At 53.7% G+C, this 17,047-nt stretch overlaps 1 protein-coding gene across 3 annotated transcripts; it reads left to right on the top strand.

Moving 5' to 3' along the window:
• The first annotated feature begins 1,061 nt into the window (after positions 1 to 1,061).
• LOC103813028 (zinc finger protein 746-like) lies at positions 1,062 to 13,733 on the top strand. Of its 3 annotated transcripts, none has more exons than XM_018909100.3 (10): positions 1,062 to 1,625; positions 2,103 to 2,232; positions 2,466 to 2,567; positions 3,000 to 3,095; positions 3,356 to 3,475; positions 6,636 to 6,749; positions 7,846 to 7,938; positions 8,585 to 8,698; positions 8,860 to 8,973; positions 10,551 to 13,733. In XM_018909100.3, the coding sequence occupies exons 1-10, from the start codon at positions 1,308 to 1,310 to the stop codon at positions 11,480 to 11,482; spliced, it is 2,133 nt and encodes a 710-aa protein (XP_018764645.2). In that variant the 5' UTR covers positions 1,062 to 1,307; the 3' UTR covers positions 11,483 to 13,733. The 3 variants fall into 3 exon arrangements, with proteins under 3 accessions (XP_018764645.2, XP_018764643.2, XP_018764644.2); XM_018909098.3 differs by having other exon boundaries at positions 8,582 to 8,698; XM_018909099.3 differs by having other exon boundaries at positions 1,063 to 1,625; positions 3,359 to 3,475; positions 8,582 to 8,698; positions 10,551 to 13,732.
• Positions 13,734 to 17,047: the final 3,314 nt, after the last annotated feature.

Here is a 17,047-nt window from a genome sequence, read left to right as displayed (position 1 = left end):
GGTGTGGCTGCAGGACGGGTGCGGCTGAGCTCGATGTTGTTTGCCTGGTTCATCACTGGCTGGGTGAAGGGGTCGCTGAGGCTCAAAGCTGGGATGAGTGGCTGATCACCCCGAGGGCTGTGTGGCCCTTCAGAGGGACCTCGGCAGTTGGAGTGGTGGGCAGAGAGGAAACTGCTGGAATTCAACAAGGGCAACCACAGGTGCTGTACCTGGGGAGGAACAACCCCAGGTACCTGCACAGGCTGGGGGTGACCTGCTGGAGCAGCTCCGTGGGAAAGGAACTGGGGGGTCCTGGGTAACAATGAGCTGTCCCTGAGCCAACAGAGTGTGCTGGGGAAAAGAGGCCAGTGAGATCCTGGGGTGCATTGGGAAGAGCATTCCCAGCAGGTCAGGGATGATCCTGCCCCTGTGCCCAGCCCTAGGGGCACCTCTGGGTGCTGTGTCCAGCTCTGGAATCTCAGCACAGCAGGGACAGGAGCTCCTGGAGCTGAGCAAGGGCCTGGAGCATCTCGGTGCCCAGGAAAGGCTGAGGGAGTTGGGGCTGCTCAGCCTGGAGAGGAGCCCCAGCTGAGAGGGGCCCTCAGCCGTGGGGTGTCCCTGGGTGTCCCTGTGTGCAGGGAGGGTCAGAGCAGGGTCAGGCTCTGCTCCGGGGCCCAGCGATGGCACCAGAGCCACCGACAGGGGCTGATCCCAGCAATTCCCCCGGCACAGGAGGCAGAACTTCTGCCCTGGGCAGAGTGCCCAGCCCTGAGCAGAGACCAGGGAGGCTGTGGGATCTCCCTCACCGGGGATATTCCGGACCTGTCAGGATGTAATCCTGTGCCCTATGCTCTGGGGTGGCCCTGCTGGAGCAGGGAGATGCCACCAGTGACGCACTGTGGTCCCTTCCATTCAGGAATTCTGGAATTCTGTGTCCTGCGGGGAAGCGCTGCTGCGGTGGAACCTCGGGAGGGTTTCCTGCCACTCTGATCAGCATCAGCTCCTTCCCGGTGACTGACAGCTGTCAATCACTGCGGGGGCTGCCGGCCGGCGGGGGCCGCTGTGGCGGCGGCGGAAGCGGAGGAGGAAGAGGAAGCGGCGCTTCTTGGCGGCAAGGAAAGGAAAGGCGGCGGCGAGGCAGGGCAGGAGCGGCGGCGGGCAAGGGCTGGTCCAAGCGGAGAGCTCCAGCTCCGGTGCGGGAGGCACGGGAAGGAGCGGGCCGGCCCCGGTGTGCGGCGGCCGAAGCGAGGCTCTCCTGGCCCGCCGTGTGCCTTCGCTAGCCCCGGTGCCGCAGCCCGTCCCTGCGCTCCGCCGCTCCCGGTGCGGGGATGGAGCTGGCGGGCGGCAGCACCATCTCGCTGTGGACCGTGGTGGCGGCCGTGCAGGCGCTGGAGCGCAGCGTGGCCGCACACGCGTCCCGCCTCTTCAGCCTGGAACACCGCGCCGGGAACAGCGAGAAGAAGCACCTGGACTGCGAGAAAATGGTCGGGGAGTTCGGGAACCAGCTGGAGAGCAAGTGCGCGGCGCTGGGCACCCTCATCCAGGAGTACGGGCAGCTCCAGCGGCGCCTGGAGAACATGGAGAACCTGCTGAAGAACAGGAATCTCTGGATCCTGAGGCTGCCCCCCGGGGTGGAGGGCCCAAAGGTAACGGATGGGTCTTTAAGGGGCCTGGGGGAGGGACAGGGACAGCGCAGAGGTTCCTCCGCTCCTCACCTCTCCCGGCAGCCTTCCACCATGGAAATCATTCCACAATCTCTGCCAAGATTTCTTCTGTCGCCTGTCGTGCCAAGGCACGAACCAGGAAGTGTTCTCCTGTGTATTGTTAGATTCAGCTGGTTTTCCCTACAAAAGGATGGGCTGTCACGTTTTTACCAACAGCGGGAAGTTCTTCCCCACTCTGAGGTCCCCAGTGGGATCAGGCTCCAGGGGGAAGTAAGAATATTGTGGAATACACAGTTCATCTCCTAAAGTGTAGCAAAGATCCAAAGTGTTACTCTCAGTGTCCAGAGGATGCCCCAAGGCAGGAATTTTCTTTCCCTGACACCTGGTAGCAAGGATAAGTAGGGAGTAGGATTCTCTGTGTTCCAGGAGTGGTGCTGAGTGTCACTTTTGGGATTGCAGGCCCCAGCTGTGCCGGTGGAAAACGATGCCCCCAGCTTTTCCACTCAGGAGTGGGAAAACCTGGAGGAGTGGCAGAGGGAGCTGTATGGAAAGGTGCTGACAGGGAAGAGAGAAGCCCTGGTCCTGCTGGGTGAGTGTTGCTGTTGCGTCAGTTATCAGCACTTTCTGGTTAGGGAGTCTTTCCCAATCTTGGGAAGCAGATTTGTGGGAACACAATGAGACTTCTGCCTGTGTTTGAGGACTCTGTGTGCTGCCCAGCCATGTGTTGTAGCTGCTGGAGCTGGTTTGGGGAGCGCTGCTGGGTGTGTTCCTCCCTGTGGATGCAGCACAGAAACATTCATTCCTTTCTCTGTTCCTTGTCAGACGATGTCATCTCCGAACCTGCCCTCCTGTCCCGGCTCCAGGGAGGAGAAGCACCCTGCAGCGAGGAGGAGGCAGCTCCTGGAGAGATCCCAGCAGAACCAGGTGCAGGCCAGGGATGAATTAAAGCTTTAATCCTGAGGGTGAGGGTCATGTGGTCCTGTGGGTGAGGGTCGTGTGGTGCTGTCACCAGACAGAGGCTGGCACAAGGTGATGGTCCTGGTTTGCTCGGACGGAACTTCTTGGATCTCAAAAGGAGCAGGGTCAGGGGGAAAAACAGAGGGTGATAATAAAATGTAATGGGTTTGATTTTTAGGATTACAAGTCAGGAAGAAATTCTTGGCTGTGAGGATGGTGAGGCCCATTACCCTGTGGCTTCCCCTGGATCCCTGGAAATGTCCAAGGCCAGGTTGCATAAGGCTTGGAGCAATCTGGGATAGTGGGAGGTGTCCCTGTCCACAGCAGAGGGTGGAACAAGTTTAACCCAAACTTTCCTAGGATTCTGTGATCTGATTCCATGATTTCTGGCATTGGCAGAGGCTCTGCTGTTTGACCTCAATGTGAGCAGCTGGGACAGCAGAGAAGCGCAGGAAAACCAGGAGGGAAGAGCAGGGCTGGCTGAACCTGGCCCTGGTGAGTGTTGTGGAAGGGACTGGGCTCGAGGGTGTGGAGAACCCTCTGGAACTGGGGGGAACAGGAGGAACCACTTCTCTGCAGGGCAGAGCAGAGCTCCCAGGAGCAGGAATGGAAGGTGCTGGAGAGGCTGTGTGTGGCAGCAGGGTGGGTGAGCGGGCACAAACTTCTGGGACAGCAGGGGAGGAGTCCAGTGGGGCTGTGATAACCAGTAAAGGGGTTTCCTCTTTCCCAGTAAAGGAGTTTCCTCTTTTCCTCAGCAGACTGCAGCATTCCAGAGCAGAGCTTTGCTGTCACAGTGAAGCAGGAAGAGGAGGAAGAGCCATATGCAAAGGAGCAGGGAGCCATGGAGGGTGTGGAGTTCTCTGAGCTTGGTCTGGGTGAGTTCCGAGCGATCCCACAGCGTCCTGTGCTGCTGGGGGTGTGGGAATCCCTGACATTCCTGCTGTGGGACAGTGTGCTGGGATGTGGGGGCTGAGGGGAGGCAGTGGGGAGAGAGCAGGAGCCCTGCTGAGGTGGGGAGTGGGCAGGAAGCCTGGGGAGAGGTTTATTTTTGGGAAGGTGAAAGAGCTGGGAGGATGAGGCACTGCAGGTGAGGATTCTGGCACACCTGGAATGAATCCCTCGGAATACAAGCAATCATTAAGTTGAGAAGAGTTCAGGGCAGGGAGCTTGTTTCTGTCTATTTAAAAAATGTTGATTAAATTTGCAGCAGTAAAGACTTGATTTTTGATAAAAATAACAGTAAGCCTGTGAAGTTCTAAATGCTTTCTTTCAATTTTTTTTAATTTTTCACATCATTTTACCTGCTGTAAATGGTAGTTTGTAGTATTGTACCTTATGGATGGAGAGACAAAAGTTGACATCAAATCTAAAAAAATTCCATGGTATTCAATAATTTTTAATTGCTTTTCAATACTGTGGTGGAACCTGAGCAGGAGAATGGTTCTCCATGTGTGTAACCAAGATCCAAACAGGTTTGAAGTGTAAAAATGTCTAAAAATAGGGTGTAAATAAGCTCACAGTACAATTCTTACCCAGATCACGTCAATCCTGCAGCCAGCAAAACATTTTCAGTGTTGTGGTTGTGATGGGTTGAGTCCAGGAAGAGAAAAAATGTTTAGTTTGTGGTTTGTTTTGAGTTTGGTTTGTTTTTTTTTTTTTTTCGTGGTGAATTTCACTTGTGTTTTGATAGCAGCTGTTTTTCTGGAGCATGAGTTCAGGGGGGTTGTTGCCCTCCAGTCCCTGTGAGTGCTGTCACAAGAGTGGTAGAATATTGCAATTTATAGAGAAATTTGGACCCAAATATGGAGGGTGGAGAAGAAAGACCTTGAAAATAAACAGAACTAACAAATCAAAACACCTAAATAATAATGACCTCATTATTGTTTAGGTCACACAGAAATCAGTTTCCCATGGAAAAGTTTATGCTTTCTGGTTCAGCATAAAATTAGGGCTTTCAGTCAAAATGCTCAGTTGTGAAGAGCATTTTTAGCTTGTTCTTATCCAAGAATCCATGGGTTCTGTGGACTGCCAGATTATTTGAATGGAGTTTTTCTCTCCTGAGGAAATCCATGAAATCAACAGTTCATCTTGCATAAAAATGTCATGAAGACATCAAACTCTTGACTCAATGGTGTCATGACAATGGAGCTGTTGGGGTTCCTGCTGCATTTCATCTCCTGTGGATTTAATGGTTTGAGACAGAAACCAACTTCCAGTCACAATGTGCCTGGTCAGATCTCACTCAGGAAAAAATGAGTTTAGAACTCTCCCTAAAATTTTGGTTTAGTACAGAAAGAGGGAAAATTACACTCTGTGTTTTGGTCCAGTTAGAACTTGGATTAAAACATTTTATAGCTTCATTTTTTAAAATATTCTTTGTGCCCTAAATTGCAGGATAATAATGAGGCAAAGGCTTCCTGCTGGCAGAGGGCTGGGTTAGGTGGGTTATTGGGAAGGAATTCCTGGCTGAGGGTGAGCAGGCCCTGGCACAGGGTGCCCAGAGAAGCTGTGGCTGCCCCTGGATCCCTGGAAGTGTTCAAGGAAAAGTTGGACAGGGTTTGGAGCAGCCTGGGATGGTGGGAGGTGTCCCTGCCCGTGGCAGGGAGTGGCACTGGATGAGCTTTAAGGTCTCACCCAAACCATTCCAGGATTCCATAAGAGCAGGATGTGTTCTGGGATAAAGACGGAAAGTTGTGGCCCTGTGAAGCAGTGGAATTTGTGATTCCCTTGTGACCAGAATATCCTGAGTTCTGTTTGGGATAATCTCAGCAGCACTGCTGGATTATTCTACAAACAACCTGAGGTGCCCTTTCTGGGCTGTTTCTGTATCTTACATGCTCCATGTTTCATCACTTTTTGAAGCTGCCTTTGATATCAGAGATGATGCAATATTTTACAGTCAGTCACAGTTTCTCTGTTCCAGCCCAGCTCTCCTGAATTTCAGAGACAAATACATGTATTTGTGGCAAATCTCTGAGCTATTTTGGGATTTGTGTTGTTTGAATTGCAAAATAGAATCCTGAATTCAAGACAAAATGTGAAGTGACACAGAAAGGGATACTTCACTGCTGTGAGGAGACCCTGTTCCCTCATGGCTCCGAGAGGATCCTCAGTCCCTCACAGATCTGAGAGGATCCCCAATCCCCTCACGGTTCGGATGGGACCCTGATCCCTCACAGCTCTAAGTGGGCCCCTGTTCCCTCCTGGCTCTGAGAGGATCCCTGATGGCTTTGAAGACCATGTTCTGTCATGGCTCTGGGTGGAGCCCTGATCCCTCATGGCTCTGAGGACCCTGTCCCCTCGTGGCTCTGGGGGGGACCCCAATGTCTCACAGCTCTTAGGAGGATCCTGTTCCCTCATGGCTCTGGGTGGACCCTGATCCCTCACAGCTCTCTGAGGATCCTGTCCCCTCATGGCTCCAGGTGGAACCTCAATCTCTCACAGCTCTGAGGGGGGCCCTGTTCCCTCATGGCTCTGAGGGGGACCCTGTTCCCTCATGGCTCTGAGGGGGACCCTGTTCCCTCATGGATCCGGCTGGACCCCATTCCCTCACAGCTCTGAGGGGGATTGTGTTCCATCACAGCTCTGGGTGGACCCTGTTCCCTCATGGTTCTGAGGGGGATCCTGTTCCCTCACAGCTCTGAGGGGGATCGTGTTCCATCATGGCTCTGGGTGGACCCTGATCCCTCACAGCTCTGAGGGGGATTGTGTTCCATCACAGCTCTGGCTGAACCCTGTTCCCTCATGGTTCTGAGGGGGATCGTGTTCCATCATTGCTCTGGGTGGACCCTGATCCCTCACAGCTCTGAGGGGGACCCCGATCCCTCACAGCTCTGAAGGTCCTGTCCCCTCATGGCTCTGGGTGAACCCTGTTCCCTCACGGCTCTGAGGGGGACCCTGTTCCCTCATGGAGTGCTGTGGACAAGGTGCAGGTGTGCATGTGGCCAGGATGCAGTAAGGGTGGCTGGGGTCACGGTGGGCAGCAAAGGAGCCCCATGGTGCCCCCGGCCGCCCCTCAGCCGCCATTCCGCGCAGGGCCGGACGCCGCTGCACACAAGGCCCAGGCCCCGGCAGAGGGCGGGAACCGGCCGGGGGCCCGGAGCTGCCAGGACCGGGATGTGAGAGGGAATCCTACAGAGACCAGCTCCGGTGAGTGGTGTCAGGGCCAGTGGTGGGAGAGGGATGGGGGACACTGAGTACCTGCCAGGATCTGGGGACATCTGGGGTGTGGGTGGTGTTTTGGCCTGGAGCAAAGGAGGCTCAGGGGGCCCTTGTGGCTCTGCACAGCTCCTGCCAGGAGGGGACAGCCGGGGGGGTCAGGCTCTGCTCCAGGGAACAGGGACAGGAGAGAGGGAACGGCCTCAGGCTGGGCCAGGGCAGGCTCAGGGTGGATATTGGGAAAATTCCTTCCCCAAAAAGTCTGTCCAGCCCTGGCTCAGCTGCCCAGGGCAGGGGAGAGTCCCCATTCCTGGAGGGATTTAAAATCCCTGTGGCTGTGGCACTTGGGGACATGGTCGGGATGGCCTTGGCAGTGCTGGGGGAATGGTTTGACTCAATGACCTTAAAGGGCTTTCCCAACTTCAGCAATTCCACAATTCTATGATCAGCATTTCTCCAAGGCACTTACTGTGCTGAGTTTGGTCTTCCAACTGCTGCTGTCAGGCATTCCATCCCCACCAGCCTTTCCAGGACCTTCCATCACACCCTTCTTTTCCCTCTCCTGGGAAATCCTCCAGTCCTTTGGCCAGATCTGCACTGTAAGGGTGCAGAGCACTGGCCCATCTACTTTTCTTTATTTACTCTACAGACTTTTGTTTTCTTTTTTTCTTTTCTCATTACTTGAATGAATTTCTTTAAGAACTCTGTTCTCATGAGTGTTTCTCTGATGGGTGAGAAGTGGTGTGTGACTGAGAGGGATTGAAAAGAAAACAACAGAACTCTGGCAGCCCCAAGAGAAACTAAACTCAAGGACAAGAATTCAAGTGGCTCTGGCCTCTCCTGGGGCCATGGAGAACGTGTTTCCACTTGCATGAAAATTTTGTGCATTTCTCAGGCTCAAAAATCTGCTGAGGGTTTTGTAACCAACATTTCAGGTCTGTTCAAGAGGCCTTGGTCAGCAGGAACTAGAACTGGAACAAGGTTTTCTCTGGAATGTGATCTAGAACAGAGCAGATCTGCCTGGGCTGGGCTGACAATTGGAATTAATTTTGTATGGTGTTAAAATACCACTGGTTCTTGTTAACAGAAGACAGCATAATCCAGATTAAGCAAGAGGAAGAGTTGTGCGCTGCAGATCGGAAGGAGGAGGCTGCAGAAGCTCCTGGAGAGCCCTGCCCAGGTGAGTAACTGCATACCTCAGAGGGAAAATGAAACAGAGGGATTAAATTTCAGGTTGTGTGATTAAATTCCCCACCTCTGCTCATGTATTCCAAATCTTTAAGAAGTTCTGAGCAGACTTGCCAGCAGATCCCCCAGGTGAGGGCTGGTGTTGCCCCTCTCCCTTCTCATGGACATTTTGGAGTTTGTGGCTGCATGGCTGGTTTTTATCCAAGTGTGGCTCTCCCTAAATTCCTTCAGGTTGCCTTTTCCCTCCTCCCTTCCCTTCAGAGGTTTTCTAAGGTAGGGAGGAGCACACAGACTCCTCTGAAAGGCTGCAGAGCCCAGGGCCCTGTTCTTTACCCTCTCACTTGGAAGGTCTTTGTTTTACAAATCAGCTGCTCTGCTTTGCAGATTTTCCTCATTCTTTACAAAAGTAGTGGTGCTGCCTGTTGACTCCACTAGAACTGTACTTGGCTTCCTGTGTTTGTAGCCAGCTGGGATTTTTAGACCTTTCCAAAGGTTTCCTTAAGAAACTGGGCTTAGGGGAGCTTGGCTTGGGGTAACAACCTCGAAAGAAAGCCCAGAGCAGAGCAGGTTTTCAGCCTTGTGAAATCCTGAGTTTAGGCAGGTATGATACACTTCTCCTGGACTTCCTCCCTCAGCAGAGCAAGGATCTTGCGAGCCTGAGGCATCCAGTCAGACCAGGAAAGGCAGCGAGGTGGATGCCAGGGAGCTGCCAGGCACACAGAGTGAGCACCTCCAGAGAGATCCTGCCACAGGTGAGGATCTGCCAAAAGCTCCACTGCAGGAATTACCCCTCAATGGCTCTTCCTGTTGTGCCTTCCCTGCTGCTTTGTTACTGTTGTGCATTCCCAAATTTTCCAGGCTTGGTGTCTTCCCCTGGTGTTTCTCAGTTGTGTAAATTCTCCTCAATGAACAGGATTGCAGACTTATGCAAGGGATGTTTCATCATGGATTAAACAAGAGGAGGAGCCACCCTGCTCTGAACAACCAGACTTGCAGAAAGAGGAAATCTCTGCAGATCCAAGTACAGGTCAGTAATGGATTTCAGCTGGGATTTTGGGGACAGTAAATCCAGTTTAGAGTATTTTTTAATACTGTATGAAATGTCACAACCTTACAATGTTAACCATGAGAGATCTGGGACAAACCTCAGTTTGCTGGTTAATGTTATGTCACAAAAATTTTGGGTTCTGTCAGCTGAAGAGGCTCCTTCCCTCTTGAGCCGGCCAAAAGCTGTCAGAGGCACTGGCTTGGGCTTGTGTTGAGGCAAGCCCAGAGCTGCATGGATCAAGTTTATGCTGCTTTTGTCTGGATAAAAACCTGGCTCACGGCTGGGCCCACAGTGCTGGGCAAGGGAGTGACATCGGCTGGTGGGGCTGGTGGCCAGTTGCCAGTGGTGTCCCCAGGGTTGGGGACATACTGGGGCCATTGTGTTTGATGTCTTTATCAGCAGTGTGGATGAGGGGATGGAGGGCACCCTCAGTCCTTTTTATGGCCAGGATTCCCTACCCTGAGGACAAGTTTCTGACTTCCCGTGCTATCAGTTCTTCCAGGCCTTTCTGGAAATGGTTTGGAGGCTTTGGGGATTTTTGGTGGTCTTGATCACCACCCCTGTAATCCATTCCCACTTCTTGATCTCATTCCTGCCTTTGGTCTGTATTGTGCTTTTCTCCAGGAGCTACAACAAGGGTGTTTGTCCCAGAAATTGCTGCCCTGTCTCCACATGGCACCCCCTTCTCCAGCCACATCTTGCTCTTTCTCATGGCTCCATGGCCATCTAGTTACCAGTGTTTGGGACACACATTCCTTGGTTTTCTGGGAATTTGGAGCTCAGTGGATCTCACTTTGGACCTCATTTTTTAGGGTCACAGGGCTTTAATCAGTGATTTTCCATCCTGCTGCAATTCAAGTCAGTGACTTTCTTTGAAAGTTCCCTAACAAAAATGTTACTCCCCCTTGGGTAGTTATTTAGGCAAGACAGATAGGTTGTGAGGCTGTTCACTAAAGAAAAGGTGCTCATTGGACAGCACAAGTTCCTGGGAGGAGAGTGCTTCTGATAAGCTCAGGAGGGGTGGTTTAGGTTGGATATCAGGAAGATGTTCTTCCCCCAGAGGGTGGTTGGGCACCAAACAGGCTCCCCAAGGAATGGGCACGGCCCAAGGCTGCCAGAGCTCAGGGAGCATTTGGACAACTCTCTCAGGAATGGGGTGGGATTGTTGGTGTGTCCATGCAGAGCCAGGGGTTGGACTCCATCCTTGTGGGTGTCTCCCAGCTCAGGAGAGCCCACAGTTCTGTGACTTGCTGAGCTAGCTCAGGGCCCTGCTTGGACTCTGCTCCTGGAGATGCTCAGGAGAATGTCTGGAGAGCAGCTGGGAACACTGAGGTGGGACAGTGTCTGCTCTGTTATCTGAGTGAGAATCTGAGACTGCAGCAGTCATTTTTTAAAAAATACAGTTGAAAAAAAGTCCTTCTATTTTCCTAGAACTTTTGTTTCAGTGGATGCTGGTACTTTGTTCCTCCCTCAGTATTAAAGATGTGGCTTTGGGCTGGGAGGCACATTCCTAAGAGGACTCCTGAATTTAAAAATCTCTGAAATCTCTGTTTCAGATGAAAATTTGAAGAGGGACCATCCAGCAAATTCCTTGGAGAGCAAGACCTGTGACTTAGAGGTACCAGGAAGGCCAGGAGAAGTGTTCCCCAAAGATCCCAGCCATGGAGTGACATGGGACAGTCAGTGGAATTCAGAAATGATGGAAACAGCCACCACGGGGAATGGGAACAGCCTTGGGGGTGATGTTCAGTATGATTTCTTTAGTGCTCAGGAAAAGAGGCCCTGTATGTACAAGTGTGAAAGAAATTGCCCACAGCAGGACCAGCCTCAGCAGGCACTGCAGGGAGAAGGGGACATGTTTCCAGGCCCCACATATGAGAGGATGTTCCCTCTGCTGCACCCACACCCAGGAGAGACTGGAATGGGTCTGGGAGAGAAGGGAATGGGCCCTGGAGCTGCTCCCCCCTCCTGTGAGGGGCCAGGGCCCCACTCTGAGTGTGGAGAGACTCCCCCAGGCACAGGCAGGCCCCGTGAGCAGGACAGCCTGGGCACAGATGAAGCTGCTGAAAACGAGGAGAGCTTCCCCACGGACACATCGGGATCCAGCCCCTGCTGGGAGCCACCCCTGGCCCGGGGCAGCCCTGCCCAGCAGCAGAGCCAGGGCCGGGGCAAATCCTACATTTGCAGCGACTGTGGGAAAAACTTTGTTTGCCATTCGTGGCTCGTTAGGCACCAGACAAGTCACACGGGAGAGAGGCCCTACAAGTGCTCCAAGTGTGACAAAACCTACAGGAGGAAGGATTACCTGCTGAACCACCAGCGCCGGCACACGGGAGAGAGGCTTTTCCAGTGTCCTCTCTGCAGCAAGAGATTTGTGCTCAAGAGGAGCCTGCTGAAGCATCAGGAAGGGCACATGCAGGACAGCCACATGCCGCTGGTCAGCTGGCCCTGCAGGAACATCAGGGACTCTGTGATGCATTCCATATAGGGCATCCCCCACACCCCCCTGGGCATCCCCCAGGGCAGCACCCCCAGCTCTGTGCCAGACCCTGATGGCAGGAGGAGGCTGTGGTGCAGCCATCCCGAGCCCCTCCCAGGCAAAGGGAGCTGGCTGGGGCTTATTTTGTGTTAGACAGCATTCACCAGTGCCTGTGGATTTGGGGAGGTGGGGTTTGGAGGTACTGCTGGCCGTGAGTCCATGTGGGAGAGAAACCACGTTGACATGGAACAATTTGTGATGTGTGTTACAAAGAAGAGTTGTCCGAATAGAGAGAAATTATCCAAAATGTATCCAAAATGTTATCCCAGGAATCCGGAGTCCTTGGACTGGGCTGGGAACAAGTGAGTTAAAGGTATTAATTGTCTACTAACCAGTGAAACGTGTCAAGAAACACAACTTGGGCGAGGTGCTTTGGGAAAGGAAGTGTTGCCCCTGTGGCTGTAGGAGGAAGCCTCTTTCTTCTGTGGCAAACAGAAAGAAGGCTGCACAGCTGGGAGGCAGCTTATTCCTGCTCTTAAATCCTGGGGCTCCTCTCTGCTGAGCCCCAAGGGAGAATTCTTGAAGGCTGAGATCCTTCCTGGGAGTTGTAAGATGGCCAGGGAGCCTGGAATATGGTTTTAATTCTGCATAGCCTTAAAGTTGTGTTGCATTTCTTTTCCCACATTGTTCTCAGACTTCTGTGTTTGTTCAGTTTTCCAAACCCTTTGAAAGCAGCACATGGAGATGCTGCAGAAACCTGGGAAACACAGAGTTAATGAGCTGCTGTGTCCCAAGCACTGATAAGAGGATCTGCTGGAGAGGAGGCTGTGTGGAGGTAGGGCAGCTCTGCTCCTCCAGCCTCCTCCCCAGCTCTGTGTGCCCCACTCCCGGGAGGAAAGAACCTCCCAAGGTTTGTAGATGCCCATGGTCAAAAAGGAATGACAGGTGTCAGAAGAGTCCAAAAAAGCTCACAAAGTTCTAACAGCAAATTCCACTCTCAGCATGGGAATTGGTATTTTTGCCCTTATCTTCTGGTAGGAAGAGAAATAGAAAGGTTAAAGAAAAGAGGGAGATCAGAGAGACAAGGGGAAGGACATCACCAGTCCTGGCTCCAGCAGCAATCCAGCTGTGTTCAGGATACCAGAGGTGCCCTGTGAGCCCTGGATCACCCTTTTACCTCCCAGTTTTCCACACCCTGGGACTACTTTTTTCACTTTTGATGCAAACAAGTCAGCAGACACAGTCCATGCTGCTGGATCCTCTTAGAAGTGGATCGGGGGTCTCTGGACGTTTTGATCCCCCTGATTGATCAGCCTTTGTTGGACACTCCCTGTGCTGTGCATGCTGTGCTTATCTCCATGAGCCAGAACAAGGGTGTTTGTCCCCAAAAAGAGCTGTCCCTGCTCCATGTGCCCCCCTTTTCCAGCCACATCCTGTCCTTCCCCATTCAATGTCTCACACAACAGTCCTTGGTTGGCTCCACAGCTGAGACACAGCTCTTTATCTCCTGGCCTTCTACAGAATCCAAAGTGATAAACCTGGGCCTGAAAAATGACCAGACTCTACTTGCTTCAGCAGAATGCAGGGAAAGAGAATTATTTGAGAGTTTAGGTAGGAAAAAGCATGGTAGAGAGAAAAAAGACCCCAGAGGGGAAATGAAAGGGAGGAAAAGAGATGAATTATTGCTGTCAGTGAAAACTGAGCAACTGCAGAGTTAAGGAAGAAAAGGAGGAAGACAAGCCCAAAACTGGAAAAATCAGAGGGGCTGAAAATTTCAGAGGTTCCCCCTCTGCAGCCACACCTTATTCCAGTTTGTCCCTTGTTACCCAGGTTTGGGACACAGCAGCACTTTAACTCCTTGGTGCCCGGGATGGTGAACCCCAGGGCACTGCCCACAAGGTGTTGGGAACCCACAACTCTTACTGGGGCCAGTTCAGCTGCAGCTCCAGAAATTCCCATTCCTGCCACGTCTGGAATTTGCCATTGTGGCACTTTAATTTTAAATCAAGGAGTGCAGGTGCTGCGGGGAGTCGGTGCCCTGTAGCCTCTGGAATTCTTTTGGGGTTAAGGTTGGCAGATTCCTGCTTCTCACCCAGGAGCCATAAATTACCCTGAGCCGTTTGGCACCGGGGGATTTGCTCCAGGGATTTTTAACTCTTTGCCCTCCGGGTCCTACGCCAGCATGCTGCTATGTTAATACTGGATATTGTGCACCCGTGTCTATTAAAAATTTTTATTAATTGTTGACAAGAATCAGCTGGAATGTGAATATCCAGGCCATTATTCTGGCTCTAGGGATAAGATTCCCCTTGCTGGATGTGTGGCTAGTAAGGAAATTTCCTTGCATGCCCATCCAGGAACCAGTGTGGAGTCACAGCTGAGCATTACCTGAGCTGGGACCGGCTCCTGTGAGCCCATGGGTCCCTCTTTGATCCCACAGCACACTCACACAGGTTTCCTCACAGACTCCATCCCAGATTTCCCATTGCAGAACCTCGGTCGGCTGCATCCTTGCAATTTAACCTTGATACAACGGCAGGGTAACAGCTCAAGGTGGTGCCTCCATGCAGGGACCCCAAACAAAGGAATTCCACCCCCTCTCGGGGCTTTTCTCACCTCACCACCTAAACAGAAAATGTGGGATGACCGGCTCCTGCTGTGTCCCTCACTGTGCCCTCTGTTATGCAAAGCTCGGGCAGTTCCCGGCCCCCGGCTCCGGATTCTTTCCCTCCTCAGCCCCCGGGATGCTCTTGCAAATGAACCTGGCTCTGATGGAACGGGATCGCTTTTCATGAGCCATTTCCCGAGCTCCGGGAGGTTCGGGGGGTGTTGGAGGAGGTAATGAAAGACCTTTGCCCGGTTCTCGGGATCACCCCGAGTTTCCATCCCGCTCTTCAGGGAACACAAGCGGTTCTCGAATCTGTGCACTTGTAGCAGCTAAGGCTCCAAGGAGTTAAGGCTGTGCCCTAAACACTGATAAGGAGCGGGATAGAACAGGATATGGTTGGAGAGGAGGGCACGGCAGATTGGCCAGTGCGGTTCCAACTCCCCCTGGGGACGCGGAGACACGACAAACACAGGACAAGGCCGGCGAGGAAGCGAGCAGGGACATCTGCAAAGGAGCATCGAGATCACCACAAGCCTACAAAGCCCCCCGACCCAATTCCAGAAAGGTCCAGCAGCAGGATTACGCACCCTCCCTCATTTGCATGGGAAGTGGGAAACCTGATACCGGGGCGGGGAAAATTTACCCATAAGAAGGTGTCCCCACAGCAGGGTCCCCATCCTCGGGACCCTGCACACCCTGGACACCCGGATCGGCGCTGGAGCCAGGACTGGTGATGTTCCCTGACCTCTCCCCTCTCCCCAGCTTACTTTTTAATTTACTAATAGAAGATCAGGTGCTAACTCATTGCAATTTCCATGCCAAGCGTATCGTTTACTAATCAAACTTCGTAGCTCTTTCGGGACCCTCTATTTGTCGTTCCTTTCGGACCCGGAGCATCTTAACGCCGGAGGAACTTCCCTCCCCTTGGAGCGGGAGCGCTCGTTAAATATCCTCCTTCCGAGCCCTTCTGCTCGTGTTCAGGGTTTCTCACGGGATTGTGTCGTGGCCTTGTAAAGACACGATTTACTCCTTTTACTAATAAGAGTCTGCATTTGTCACCTGTCACTTTGTCGGTGGTGTCGTGGGGAAAAAAGAGAGAAACAAAGTCCGGGAAGAGCCTGTTTGGGGTCAGAGCTCCTTTAACTTAAAGGAAACTTCCTTAAAGGAGCTTTTTTGCGCGCGTGTTTGTGCTTGAGTTTTGTCCGGATGTTTGATTCGTTGGCTGGAAATTTCAGGGGTTTTAATTAAAACTGTCGAGTGCCACTGGTCGTTCTGCAGCGTGAGGGGAAAGGAGGAGCGAGGCTGAAGCCAGAGGAGTAACTGAGCTGCTGCCACCCCCCAAATCCCAGGTTTCGAGGCATCTTTGTATTGGAAAGAAACAGGAGGAGAGGCGGAGGCTGATTCCGGGGTCCGCCTGCGATCCAAGCGGGGGAGGGTCCCTCCGCTCCCCCGGCCCGGGATCGCGCTCCGAGACTGCGAGTCCCGCGTCCCACCGATGCTCGGTGACGCGTCCCGGGGCTCCGGTCCCGACCCGCGTCTGGCGCTCGGTGGAGGCTCCCGCGGTTTCGGCCGCGCTGCCGTTGCCATGACAACGAGTAGACGCTGTCTCAATCTCCGCCTCCCTTCCCGTCTCATCCAATCAGCGCCTTGTTTTCCCTGCGCGCTGGCCAATGGGGATGAGCGTCCCTACCTCCCTCTCCTCGTGGAGGCCACCGCGAGCCGGGGGCTGGGCGGACCTGGCGGGCCAATGGCGTGGGGGAAATCATAAGGCCTGGGTTCTGATTGGCTGCTGCTGCTGCCCGGCGCCGCCTGTGATTGGCTGCTGCGGCTCGGCGCGGCTGAGGGGGACGAAGATGGCGGTGCAGCGTGGCGGTGAGCGGGACAGGCGGGGGTCCCCCGGCGCTCCCCGAGGTGCGGAGCCGGGTCCGGCCTTGCTCTGCGGCGCCTTCCCAAGGGCCCCGGCCCCCCGATGGCAGCGCCGCTACCCGCTCCCCCCACAGGCGGCGGAGGCGCAGACAGCCCCGACATGTGCAGGCGGTGAAAGTGGGGCCAGGCTGGAGCCGTTTGTGTTGAAAGGAACCTGGACGCTCATCCAGTGCCACCCCTGCCATGGCAGAGACACCTTCCACTGTCCCAGTGTGCTCCAAGCCCCGTCCAGCCCGGTCTTGGACAGTGCCAGGGAACATCCACAGCTTCTCTGGGCACGCTTTGCCAGCTCCTCCCCACCCTCCCAACCAGAAATTCCTTCCCAATATCCCATGTCTCACTTTACAGCCATTCCCTGTGTCCTGTCCCTCCATCCCTTGTCCCCAGTCTCTCTCCAGCTCTCCTGGAGCCCCTTCAGGCCCTGGCAGGGCTCTGAGCTCTCCCTGGAGCCTTCTCCTCTCCAGGGGAACATTCCCAGCTCTCCCAGCCTGGCTCCAGCCCTGGAGCAGCTCCGTGGCCCCTTCTGGACTCAGCCCAACGTGTCCCTGCCCTCCCCGTGCTGGGGACCTGGGGACACCTGGGCCCCAAGGAGCTGATGTGCTGCTGTGTCCCAAACTCCCATAAGCAGCACGTTAGAGCAGGATGTGGTTGGAGAAAGGAGGAACACGGAGGTGGGGCTGCACCGCCTGGGGCCGCTTCCCTTCTGCTCCACGGAGATAAGGGCAGGGGGAAAAGGCAGTGCAGGAATGGGGTCGGGAAAGGGGCACAGGGTGTCAGCCGGAGATTGGTCCACGAGAGGTGATCAAGAGCCCCAAAGCCCCTTTCCAGAAAGCTCTGGGAGAAGGGACTGTGCATCCTCGCTCATTTACATATAAAAAGAGAAACCTAATTCCAAGGCGGGGAAATCTTAACTGTGAGAATGTGCCCTCGGGACAGGATTAGTGCTGGAGCTGGGATTGGTGATTTCCTTCCCTCTCCCATCTGATCTTCCTCTCTGTCTTTTCCCTCTTTTATTCTTTTATTTCTCTTATGACCAGAAG

This window comes from Serinus canaria, chromosome 2, assembly GCF_022539315.1.
Source record: "Serinus canaria isolate serCan28SL12 chromosome 2, serCan2020, whole genome shotgun sequence".
Taxonomy (NCBI): domain Eukaryota; kingdom Metazoa; phylum Chordata; class Aves; order Passeriformes; family Fringillidae; genus Serinus; species Serinus canaria.
Note: the sequence above shows the minus strand (reverse complement) of the source record. Positions and strands in the feature narration are given on the sequence as shown.